The sequence below is a fragment of the Rhipicephalus microplus genome, chromosome 8, assembly GCF_043290135.1.
Source record: "Rhipicephalus microplus isolate Deutch F79 chromosome 8, USDA_Rmic, whole genome shotgun sequence".
Taxonomy (NCBI): Eukaryota; Metazoa; Arthropoda; class Arachnida; order Ixodida; family Ixodidae; genus Rhipicephalus; species Rhipicephalus microplus.
The window spans coordinates 12,007,721-12,021,320 of record NC_134707.1 but is presented as its reverse complement, the minus strand read 5'-3'; the positions used below and the strand labels follow the sequence as shown (position 1 = coordinate 12,021,320).

The 13,600-nt window shown below is 44.6% G+C and overlaps 2 protein-coding genes across 2 annotated transcripts in view; one reads left to right on the top strand and one right to left on the bottom strand.

Moving 5' to 3' along the window:
- The window catches only part of LOC142769297 (uncharacterized), a 215,092-nt gene that overhangs the window by 99,220 nt on the left and 102,272 nt on the right, over window positions 1–13,600 (top strand). The gene's annotated exons all lie outside the window — the stretch shown is intronic.
- The window catches only part of LOC119165710 (uncharacterized), a 36,975-nt gene that overhangs the window by 14,203 nt on the left and 9,172 nt on the right, over window positions 1–13,600 (bottom strand). Inside the window, exon 3 of the mRNA XM_075871058.1 lies at window positions 1,806–1,888. Within this exon, the coding sequence (XP_075727173.1) occupies window positions 1,806–1,888 (83 nt within the window). The remainder of the gene's footprint in view (window positions 1–1,805; window positions 1,889–13,600) is intronic.

The following is a 13,600-nucleotide window of genomic DNA, read 5'->3' as shown; positions in this document are numbered from 1 at the left end:
TTAGTGAGCTACGATCTTTGCAACCAGTGGTTTCGATGATCACTTCAACAAATGCGAATGAGCCCCGCGATTTTCACCTTTTTACTTGCATGCGTTCTCCCTTTGACTGTCGTTTACTGTGCGTGGGAGTGTTTTATTGCCCCCCACCGAAAATTCTGATGATGGTTCTTTTCCATTTGTATTCACTGCAAATTGGAATGAATAGTGTCCACTTGATAGAAGCAAGGACCAAAAAAAAAAAAGCGTGACCTCCTATATTACCTCCAGCCATTGTGGAAGCTAGAAGTAAAACAAGCCAAAATCAGTTATTACCGAGATTTTGTGATTCACTTGTCTGACGCACGTGTTAGCAATTGATAGTCCAGAAATGAAGCTGGAGCACTGAAAACGTAAGGGCACGATATTGCGTGGTGACGAACAATTATATAGGACAACGGAACGACATGATGCACGCGATGTTTGATGTTTATCGCGCGTATTAAATGTGCCTCTAGCGCTCACATCATTTACACGACGCACACTATAGTCAAAGACTCTGCTGAGTTTTATGGTCATGGTTACCTAGGTTCTCTGTAAGGGCTACTCGAAACTATAAAGCGAAAGCCACATTATGACACTTTCTCAAGTGCCGGGTTAGCGAGAATGGAAGTAATTCGCTTACGCAACACGTTTTCAACAATCCGTATCTAACTATCTCGCCTCCCTATCCCGTACAAAAGCCAAGTAGATTGCTAAAACTTAATCTTGTTATTCAGTCCTTCATACTCGTGACAATCTTCGAGAAAACAGTTACGACGATTGCGGCGTTTATCATAGCGCGCAGAGTTGTCACGTCTGCTGTTGTTTTCGCCGCATTTGTCGCGAAAGGTGCTATAATATGGTCCGTTTTTGGGCTAGTTTTTTTTTGACATTTTGCTTAGGGGAGCGCGGATTTGGTTAAGAACAGAACACAGGACCGAAAGAAGGCTCGCCTCCAACTGGATTTATTCCAAACAGCTGCCGTCCTGAGTTATTTCATTAACCAAATCCACGCTCAACTAAGCAAGATGGTCCAACAAACACTTCATGGTGGTTCAGTGGTTCACTGGCACGTTTAACTAGTGGAGAGGAGTTCTAAGCTCTATTTCTGAATATTGAATACATAATATCTAAATCTTTGTGTAGCACTCGCTAGTTGCATCTGGTTCCACAGAAAACTGCTCAACAAAGTCAAACGTTGTACTACTTCCAAAAGGTGGCACCACACGTTTGGGAAAACTCAAGTCCCACGTCATTAAAAGACTTATAGTAGAATACACTGATAACGAAATAAAAATAATAATGACTCTGTCTACAAATAAATAAACAAACACTTCATCTACGAGATCCGGTAGCCCCATTTCAAGACCACTTGTAGTAGCATAGCTAAATACAAAGCAAGTTGGAGTTCCATCGCATAAAATTTTGGGCAAAAAAAAAAAAAGAAAGTTCATATCTTCTCATTTTGTTCTACCCTCATAACTGAGTCATTGCAAGAGAGAGCGGTTAACAGTGCATACAAAATGAAAACAAAACGACAAAACTGGCATTTTAACACATGAAATATCTGATTACTCAATAGTAAGGAAGTGATGATGTGCGAAATGGCCGTGCAATACTTTGAGGAAAATATGAGGCCGTAAATTAAAGAATGTTTAAGTAATTGAAAGGTACCAGGTAATACACTACAATCTTCAATGTTTCTAAAGCCAAAGTTTTATGCCTACCTACATACTTTCACTTGTTTACCAAATAATATTAAGGCGTATTTGGGGGCAAGGTCTTACCTGGAAGTTCTTCATACACTGCATCGTTTGGTTCTTTATGCTCGCCAGTTGTCTTTGCAGTGATGTTAACCGGATATGAAACGCTGTAATCGGAGGGCGAATACTCCTTAGTAAGCTAATAAGACATATTTTCAGAGACGTGAACATACATTAAAGTTCTGTCCTGAAGATCACCAATTTCGGAGAGACGGCTCCGAACATCGAAAATTACTCCAGAGATAGATTCAGCATTACGAAACACACAGCGCAAACTACGAAACTAGCGCAGGAAAGGAGAACCCTCCTGTTTCAGACTCAGGAGAATTCACCGTGCTTCACCAACAAGCCCATGTCTACCCTATTGTACTAGATTCAAAGTTTGTAAACTCTCATTAAATGCGAAGCATTCCTTTGCCTACTGCAGGATATATATATATATATATATATATATATATATATATATATATATATATATATATATATGGTGGGGTGAAGTTCAATGGATCCGGTGGAAAATGCGGTAGAAAAAAGGTCGACAAACGTGCGAAAACACAAGTTTTACTAACGTTTCGGCAGGTCGAAGGCAGGTCGAAACGTTAGTAAAACTTGTGTTTTCGCACGACCTCTTTTTCTACCGCATATATATATATATATATATATATATATATATATATATATATATATATATATATATATATATATATATATATATATATATATATATATATATACGTGTGCGTCTCTATGTATCTATCTGGCGACGTGTGCAGAGAATGATGGGATCGTGGTTAAATTGAACTGTTGTTCAGCAGCCTTTCTCTGGATCTGGAGAACGTTGGGGGAAGTGCACCATCATGCGTAGTTACGAACTGCTGATTGTAAGTCGCTAAGCGCTGCCTCGCATCACGGACCTATGCATCACGGCTATTAAGCCTACCTATGCTTGTAACGGTAGTGCACAAGTTAGTGGCGGCGTCACTACGGAACTGACAACAGCCAGTTCGCACATTTTGTTAATTTCAGATACGTAAATAGATAAAAAAAATTCCGACTTATATTTACTGTGTTTATACATATCTTAACAGCAAAACTTATTATGCATGCTCCCCACATCATTTATTCTCACGGTACATGATATTTGCCAAATAACTTTGCTTTTCTATCGATGTACAATATGGATTGAGACGACTCTTGTCAGTCGCAGAAGCAACCTTAAAAAAGACTTGTTCTAGAGTGCCAATGTGCCCAATTCGTAGTTTTTTATGTCGTTCTGTTTTATCTCTGCCTAATCTTTACTGTTCCTTGTGGGTGACATGGAATTAAATGCTGATTCACCGAAGGAGAGGACAAACAAAGAGCACAAAGAACTTCTTTATTTTTTAATGACCCTCCGCAGAAATGATTTCGTGACACACATTGAGGTCATGAGCTCTCTAAAAGCATCTAGGGAAATTTTTTCTCCTACGACATTTGCAATAGGCTTGCCCATGGTACTTGCTTGAGCATGGAAAACCCGAGGTGGCACGTGGCACATTAACTTGCAGCGTTGAGCGAATGTTTTGATTAAATCTACAATATTCGTAATTCTCGGTAGGTTCAACTATATTTCTGGCACAATAATATAAAAACGGCTGCGGTAAAGATATGTAAGCTGCAAGGATTTTGTATAAAAGAAATTTCATAAAAATCAAGCCCGAGCATTGCTGGGAAAACGTGAGACTCGCATGTCACGGTGACTCATGGAGGTACCATCAAGATATTGTGATGGGGCGAGATATATGTTTAATGTGTAACGGCGACAAAGGATCGGCAGCCAAAGAAGATGGCTGAATCGCCTCTCACGCAAGCGCTGAACGCACAGGCGCACCGTAAAGCCTGCTTCACATGCGAGCGAACGAGCGGCGGCGGGCGCGGCGATGAGCGGCGGGAGGACGCGCGGACGCGCGTTCGTTTCACATGCGCCGCTGCTACCGCTGCTGTTGCGCGACGCCCGCCGCTCTAGCGGGCAGTGCTGTCCGCGGAAGGCGCCGGTCAACCGCTGTTTTCAGTGGTATCTGAAAGCCGCGCTCTCCTCCGAGTGTCCTTCATTTGGCCCCCCTGTGCTACGAGGTTCATCATCAATCACCGCTCGACTTTTACGCGTCTGTACACTGATTGAACTAGTTTTAACATGTATTGTACAACCAATAAGCAACGTTTGCAGTTGCTTTTTGTTTTGTCCTGGATTTTTCACGTATGATTCTTCTTGCGCGCTCATGTGACTGATATAACTGACCATGGAGAAGCAAAAAAAAAGAGTTTGCTTGTATGGTTTTATGTTACAGCTGTTCAAGTTAGGTGAATGCTTAAAAACTGCGAGCGCGTTTTGCGCAGCACTTCCCAAGTTTCTCCGAATCATTGCTTTTGCTTTCAGCGATTTAACATTGGGACACTGAACGAGGTTTCTGTCAGCCCAGTATACACAACTCGCAAAATTTATAGGTAAATTTTTGTACCTGTTCGCTCGAGTCAAAATAAGAGTTTTTATAAAAACTTTAAGTAGTAAGCTTCGGAAGTGTTTGTGGTCGCCCTTTGGCTCATGCGAACCCATCCTTCATTGGGGTTTTCCGAATGGTGTACATCTGTTGTGGCGCTCAAATTCGTATGCTTCCACCCTAAAGAGTAAGCCTCTTAGATTTTTCAATAGTTCAGTAAAGCACTCCAGGATGAAGAGTTTCATCAACGGCAGGTAGCATAATATACGTGATACGCTCATTGTCCCGGTTCTTTGACTGCTTTATATACACTTGTGCGTGGCGCAGGTAAGAGACTACGCAGCAATTCTTGTTTTAGCTTGCATTTGCGTCTATAAATGCTGAGGTGGTGAGCAGGAAAGCCGAAGTATCACATCATTTCACACAACACACCTTTGCCGCCGGGACATAGCGACATTCAATTGGTAGCATTCGACCATGTAATTTAGATGCATGTTTCCAGGCATGTGTTGCTGCCCTGGTGCCTGAAATCAACAGCTGTTCGTCGTTATCTACGCAGTGTATGTTGTGCTCGCGACCGAACATCTATTTTCGCCTAGCCAGCCGCCCATTCCTGCACTGAATGTCACGGAGAGCAGCTGGCCAGTGTGGCAGGACCTGTCGACAGCCTGCAAACTTGAGCGCTCTGCGGTGCAATTGCTCATTTCGAGAAAAGCGTCGCAGAGGACACGGACAAGTCAGCCAGTGTATTAGTGAGAAATCAAGGTGTTGTTGAAGGGGAGAACAAAAACAAAGGCCCCTAATGAGTGGCTTATTTCTACGAACCATGACAAAAAGCTTCGCGCCCCTTCTTTGTTGAGTCACACCACGAAATTCCTTTTCAGTGACCTGTGTAAAATGCTACTTCTTAAGTCGACTACCATAGCAGCCGTCTTTGCTCTCTCGTACGTGTGAAGCCTTTCATCCATGCACCGCGACAACAAATGTCATCATTTGTTAAACCAGCAACAATTGCTGCGACATAATAATGTTATTGAAATAAAAATAATGTATAATGTTGTTATTAAAAAAAAGCACCGCACGCGATTGTCACTACCGCGAAAGCATCGTCGAGAGCAACGAAAGGAAAACAGCTGCACTTCGACTTCACCAGTGAACATGGCCAGTTCAAGCTGCGACGTTTGCTTTATGGAAGTATGCGAGTTCGGAAATTTCTTCCCAAAGAATGCTCTTCTTATGGTTCTTGCGGAAATCCTCCATCTTGACGTCCCAAAAAAGAGATCGTTTCACAACTTCTATCAGCGACTTGTTGAAAGCAGTGCGAAACATTTGTGAGCCGGGGAGAGGACGGATGTCGTCTGCTACTCAGTCGGAGCGAGTTGTTCTGTGGAACCAGTTCCTCGCAGCGCGCGCGTCAACTTCTCGACTCCACCCCCGTCATCAGGTGTCAAACGACGTCACTGGTCGCTCTGCCGCTTGTGCCGCTAGCGAATTTTTCCAACTCGGGCGAATTTCACAAGGGCGTCTAGTCGCCGCGACGATAGTTATAGCGCGAGAACAAAACGACGACACAGAGACAAGAAGAACACCTGTTTTAGCCTTGCGCGGCGGCTGCCGCTCCGCTCTTGAAGCAAAATCGCTCGCATGTGAAACAGGCTTAGCAATATAACGTAACCAAATACTTGGCATGAAATGACCGTAATAAATGAAGATTTGCAGAGGAACGCCGTGCGCACCCCATTTTCGGCAGCGGAACAGCAGCTGCACATTCGCCTCTCAGGCCTTTCTAGGGCAGTGGTCTGTACCTGTAAAACTGCCTTCGCCACATATACAAACCATTCATGGTGCATTTTGTTGTTCCTTCTTCCGCACTCGAAATACTCAAGTAGATATGTTGTCGCTGAAAATTTGTCCACGCACGTTTTCAGAGGTATGTCATATCAGAAAAGTATTCTCATGGCCGTTATTCTAAATTACGTTTAGAATAGAGCGTGGCCACTTCGCAAATGGCAGTTTCGATTGCTTTCTTGGTCAAGCGCCTGCACACATTTGCATAAGCACATGACGACTATTAGCTGAAGTCGCTTGTTGAAGCATCAAAAAAGAACAATGACATTTTGTATGACAGCTTTTTTATAGCTGCCAAACACTTCAGGGACCCAACTTATGGGCGTCAAATGTCACGGTTTTTCATGCCGTCATGGTCTGTCATAAAGAGGTACGCGCCACAAACATTGTGTAAGTTGCACTACTCGCCACTAGTCTTCTAAAGGTGTAGAAGGCAGCAGGTATCCCAATAAATAGCCGTCAACGTAAAGGGAGCGGAAACACTTTTCTACATGCTCGGTTTCAGGCGTGGCACCACCAGTGCCTCATCAAAAAAATCTGGCTCCCAACACAAGATGATTCGAACCTCGCCAGGTCTCGTGTTACAAGAACTGAAACACGCTTCCGTACATTTCGGGTCGATTCCCAGTTTTTCTCGTTCACGTATCCTCTTTCCACTTCGTAGTGCAGGTTGCAAACCGAAGCAGCACCGCGCGGGCGAATCAATGAATACTATATCAGCAATTTGTAGTATATGACTTAGGAGTGGCAGTTAACATTTTAAAATCTGATATAATGTATCCCTCAAAAAAGTCAGTTTCGCCAAAAGGCCGAAGCAATGATAGATACATGTTCGAACTTTTACAAAGCAAGGCTAGCAAATTCCGTCTGTCTGTGCGTCAATCCATCCGTACGTACATCCGTACATTCATCCGTGCCTCCGTTCATTGATGCGTTCATCTGCGCGTCTGTCCATCCGTCCATGCATCTGTCTCTCTGTCCATCCGTGCGTCCGCCAATCCATCCGTCCATCTAGTGAACACTCCAAATACTGCAACCTCGCATCCTTTCATCATATATTGATCATATCAAGCACCACCATCCAGCGCACGTTCCAAAGACTAAATGAGAGGTGGCACGACCGGACTAGAGGAATAACATCGCGCGTACTCTCTTACGGCCAGCGCTTCGTATCTAGTTTCCACCTTTCACCACTGCTAGTTCATGGCACTGTGGCCCAACCCTCTCTGAACCTTGCTAAAATCAAGGAAGTTACGCTCAACGAGTTTAACGTGGCAACTTTTTCTGGTCAGATAGTGGTCGAAGCGCGTCCTTCAGTTACTAGTTTTTTTTAGTAAGCATCAAATTCAAGGCAAACTTTATTGGAGATTAAGTCACCGATACTCGTCTCTGTAGGTCATTTCATCAGAAACAACTATCTTTTTATTTATGATTAACGTGCGCTGGCTTCTTCCTCAACTCAAATGAGTGAAAGCATGCCACTCCTCTAGTCCAGCCGTGGAGGAGGCTACCTATTACTACGACGCACTACTACTACTACTACTGCTACTACTACTAATACTACTACTACTACTACTACTACTACTACTACTACTACTACTACTACTACTACTACTACTACTACATACATCGCAGACACACGACCCACGGATTCAGGAGCTTAGCCCCTAAAAGAGTAAAGAGTATGTGCGAGCCGCTCCTCTTGTCCTGCCGCGGAGGTAACTATCTACTACTACTACTACTACTACTACTACTACTACTACTACTACTACTACTACTACTACTACTACTACTACTACTACTACTACTACATACATCGCGGACGCACGACCCCCGACTTAAGGAGCTCTCCTGCTCCTTACATAAAACCTGCTCTCACACCGAGTGCTGCCTCCGGAGCGGCGGCAGCCACCCTAACGGACCATGCCCTTCAGAGCACCCTAGCTGCTTTAACTATAGCGGAAAACATTCAGCGAAAGAGTCACGCTGTCCTACCTGGCAGATTCAACGCAAGGCTGCTGTCATCCTCGTCTCCTCGGATGGTCCTGTGACGCGCTGCCAAGCGTTGGAGAAAGCCAGCAGCGCTGTCAGCAACACTGACAAGCAGAGCAGTGCAGCAGTCGTGAAGAGCCAATCCTTCCGTGATTCTGTCTCCAGTGGCGGCAAAGCAACACCAGAATCCACCCTGCAGCCTGCGTTGAGTGCGTTCGCCTTCTCTACGAGTTCGGAGACCACATCATCCTCATTTTAGACTTCGTCAGCCTCTGCCGTCGACCCGAAGGATACAATGGGAGTTGCAAAAGCTGCGGCACTTCTTGTGGTTCTCGTTATCCTGCCCGCGTATTTCGTCAGTGTAGGTTTGTGTGTGGCAGTCCTGCTCGCCCACGATGCCATCGCAACTGTGGCCTATGGCATCGCTGAGTGCATCACCGACATCGCTAGAGCCATTTCTCTTCCTCGGTTATATACTGATTGAATAAATGCTCTTTTGTTGTCAGTCATCAATGCATCCTGCTGTCTGCGCTTTAGCTCGTACAGCGTCCCACATGGCATCAGACGCCTCGACGAAGTACGAAGTAGACCTAGTTTTGTTGGCCTTACGAGAAGCCTTTGCAAGACAGCTACGCATCCGTGCAGCCTTGCCATGACTACAGCAGCAGTAGGAAACGTTTTTGCTCCCAGCACAGAATCTCCTGGATTCGATGCAAGATCTTTGGGTAGCATGAAGACTTTGGGAGAGTGACTACAAGCTCTACGCCACGGTGGCTGCACTCTCCGGTAGGCCAAACGAAGTTAAAGCGGCAACAATTCTTGTCATAATTGGAGGAGGGCGGATGATCTACCGCAAGTTCAACTCTGAATCCGAAGCGGACCGAAACAACGTAGACAAGCTGCTAAAGAAGTTTGAAGAACGGTGCAAGCCCGTTGTCAGCCTCGCGCCCCACGGCTTTGTTTTCGGCACGAGTGAAGACGTTGGAAGTTTCCGCTGGAGGCGGAAATGTTGTAGGCCCGTGTGCTCAGATTTGGGTGCACGTTAAAGAACCCCAGGTAGTCGAAATTTCCGGAGCCCTCTACTACGGCGTCTCTCATAATCATAGTGGTTTTAGGACGTTAAACCCCACAAATCAATCAATCAATCAGAAGACGTTGGGAGGGCATTTCGTTGAATGATTCACTGAACTCCGACCGCTCGTTTGCAACGGCGAGTATGCGCCGCCCCTTGAAGAGAGAATAATGAAGAGTCGCATCATCTTAAGAGAAAAAGGCAAACGTCTACAGAGCCAGTTAATCAACGACAACCCAGATTTTCGCAAGCACGTCGAAATTTGTCGCACGAGAGAGCGAAGCAAGGAGCAAATCACAAAGATTGAGAATGACCCAAGGAAGTCACATCAACGCTGACAAACACCCGGACTGCTATGAACAGTTCAACCTGATCCGAAACGACAAAGCATGCACAAAATGTGGATACGTGTTCCAGTCCTGCCCCGCAGAAGGCTAGAAATGCAAGCATGCAGTGCGGAAAACACAACCAATTTGCGAATGTCTGTTGGTCATAGAAGTGCAGCAAGAGGAACGCGACACCGACGAACACCCGAAACGTTGACAGTCTTGAATGTGAAGAAAACTACTTTTTTCATGCTGTCTCGCAAATCTACATGCAAACGAGTGGAGTTTACAAGGCCGAGATTGAGATTGGTGGCAATCCAGTGCTCTGCAACTTGAACTCCGGAGTGAACTGTTCAGTGATTTCACTCAAGGAACTGAAAGCAGTTACAAGCACGCAACCGAGAGCAAGCAACACGTGGTTTAACACGTTTTTTTTGGGGGGGGGGGCAAAAAAGCAATAAGAAACTAAAAGCTACAAGCAAACACGGATCTGCCCAGCCACATTTTTATGTTGCTCAAGAACGTGTGCCAACAACTCTCAGCGGTGACCTGTCTCACATGCCACAACTCATCCAACTTGTGGCCCTCACAGCTGCAGAGAACCTACTTTATGAGGTGGCAAAACTATTTGCCGGCATATTCAAAGAGCTCAGTGAGCTACGTGGTGTGGTTTACCACATGAACCTGCACAAGGAATTTCAAGGTGTAGTCAAGCCTGTCTGTAGCGCTGCACTAGCACCCTGTGAGAAGATGAAGGATGACTAGACAGAATAGAAGCAAATGAAGTCCTTGCGCTTGTCACCGAACTACTGGAATGGGCAAGTCAAATGGTAGTTGTGGTACAGAAAGCCAAGATGAGGATTTGATAGGATCCTGTCGACCTTAACAAGGCACTCAAACGAGAGCACTGTCACATGCCGACGCTTGAGAACGTCGTTACCAAGATATACTCTGCCAAGTACTTCTCTACGTTGGACGCTCCTGCTGGATTTTGGCAAATCTGACTTGACAAACCCAGTTCATACTTATGCACCATGAGCATGCCATACGGAGGACAGATTTTTACGGATGCCATTTGAAACTTACACAGCACTAGAAGTCTTCCAAAAAAGCAACGAATCAAGCTCTTCATGGTCTTGATGGCGTCAACGTAGTCATAGATGAGATACTGGTAAGGGGTTCAACTGAAGAGGAGCATGACAGACGTTTGCGAAATGTTTTGCAACGGTGTAAAGAACTAAATCTTAAGCTGAACAAGGCCAAGTGTCACTTCTTCAAAACTGAGGTACAATATCTAGGGTTCAGGCTCACTGACCAAGGACTATACATTTACCCAAAAAGAGCAGAATTGATTCTCGATGTTCAAGTCCCAGAGAACACCAAGCAACTCAAGTTGTTTTAGAAGGACCAGAGAGACCGCAGAACCGATACGTCTTCGGTTTATTGCCGACGGAACGAGATTTTTAAAAAAATATACGGAGTACGCCCCTGGCCGCTTCTTCTTCCTCGTCTTCGTACTCCAACTTCAATCTGTTTTCTACATCTTCCCGCCAACCTGATTCAACCGAAGCAATCTTCGAGCGAGTACAACGGCTGAATCAGCTTCTTGACCAGTTTTCCTTCAGGTGTACGAAGCAAGCATGTTCTCACTAGCCCATCCTTGCCTGGGAAAGTCATTTCGACCTTGAGTGTTTCCACTGCGTTCTTTCTCGCGCTTCTCCAAGCAGAAGTACTTCTCCTTGTATACTTGTGTTACCCTCTATTTTTCTGCTGGCACACTTAAGCTCCCTCAGTACTCTTTTTTAAACTTGGTCCACAATGTTTTCATTGTCTGTTTTCTTGCACTCCAGTAATTCACCAAACTGTATTCTCCAATTCTATTGTTTTCCTGTTTGTTCATTGCTTGCCTGCATCCTATAACGTCCGCGGATGTGATGGGTTGTAGCTCGTTAGGAACACATAAGAGACTGGTTGGTAATTACTCCATCTGCTTCAACAACTACAGTCCGTAGTTCTTCTTCATACAAAAGTCGAGCACCTATAGTTTTTGCCGTAGACGCTCTAAAGCTTCCGATCAGTTTTTGATAAAATCTTCCCCACCATAGAGCTAACTCTGCAATAAACTTCCATTTCAATTTCAAGTTACTGGTATATTGTTGCACCATTTCATCTTCCATCTTTATTATCTTGTTCATCTGTTTTGCAGATTTCCTGAACGCTCTTGCATTATCACTGTATATTGTTATGCACAATCCTCTTCTAGTTATGAATCTTCGGAATGCTTGTATAAACGCTTCTGATGACATCCTCTTGGCCAACTCCAGTTGTTCGGCTCTTGTTACTGCACACGTAAATATCACAATATAAAACTTTGTAATTTTGTTGCCTTTCTCCTCTCGATCATTTAGTGGTCCAGCAAAGTCTATACCAACTGTGTTGAAAGGCCTCGTCTGCGTTATCCTGTCAGCCGGTAGGGGTGGAATTTCTTGTGCCATTGGTCTAAAAATAAACCTTCTACATGTGATGCATTTCTTTATAACATAATTCACCATCTGTCGGCCACGAACAATCCAAAACCTCGTTCCTAGATGTGTCAATGTTGCCGTAACGCCACCATGTATTGTCACTTGATGCTCGTTCAGAACTAGGAGTTCTGAGAAGTGACTCTTTCTTGGCAAAACAATAGGATGCTTCTCATCACAGCTCAAATGACTGCAATGAAGCCTCTCTTTTACTCTTAGGACACCTTGATCGTCTTCGAAGATGTTCGTGCCATACAGATTCATGTTGTCATATATTCGTGTCACTGCATTTTGTAACGTTTTCTGCTCCTGCTCTATCAGCACAAACTCTGCGTTGTCCGATTTTCTTGTGAGCGAACCTGTTTCCCTTTCTTTTCGTCGGTTTCCTATAAAACGCATCAGCCACGCGGTAACACAAAACGCTTTCTTGTGTGATCCAAACCTGTTCACATCAATTATCTTTTTCTGACTCGCGGTGGTAGTTGAGCTTGCCATGGTCTTTTTGTCATCACTATCCACTTCTTGCGTGATGTAATAATCAGGCCTTTGTTATCCATTGTTGATCCACGTGAGACTTTTCCACCATAATTCACTGTTCAGCAAACGTTTCAACTTCATCCCCTTTGTCGTCAAATCCGCAGAATTTTCATCACTTTTAACATAGTCCTATTGACTCTCGTTAGACTTGCTCTTGATTTCTGCTGCGCTGTTGCGAACAAACAGATCTTTCATCTTGTTTGACTTTATCCAGCATAATACAATTTGAGAGCACATCCAGGATTTCACACTCCTTAGTTTCCTGATGAAATTCTCAGTTATATGACTGGCCAATCCGACTGATATTGTGGCAGCCAACGATTCCATTCTTGCTAGTGTAATAATTTTCATTGGAGCGACTCTACCTTTTGCAAGGATTACGTTGGCTTCATTGCTCCCATCGGAGTATTCTGTTACAATGTATGCTGCTGCTCCATACGCCATTGGACTTGCATCGGAGAACGCGTGTAGAGTCGACGTTTTCACTTCAACTTGCCTGTTGTCAGGACCTCTGTTAACGGTGAAGTCATGTAAGCTCCTCCTACCAGTCCTTCCAAGCTGATTGATGCTGGCTTGGTTGCGCTGAATCGATGCTGGCTTGGTGTGTCGACCACGTGCAGCAAGAAAGCTTTGAGAGCCTGCGAAAAGCCTTGACACAATCACCGGTCCTGGCATACTGCGACAAGACACAGCCCATCGTGCTACTAGTAGATGGCAACCAACATGCAGTAGGAGCAGTCATCCTGCAAGATGGATAATTCTTGGCTTACTGTTCTCGCTCACTAACAGAAGAACAAGGAGAAGTATGCACAAATTGAAAAGAAGATGTTAGCCATTGTACATGGATGCACCAGATTTGACGACTTTGTCTTTGCACAGCCAAGTATGTCGGTGGAAAGGGAGCACTGCCCACTCAAGCAAATCTTCAAGAAACTGATCCACCAGCGTCCATTACGTCTGCAAAGGATGCGACTTACACTCCAGACGTATTCCCTTCGGATGATATAGAAACCAGGAACCGAAATGTTTATAGCAGATGCCTTGT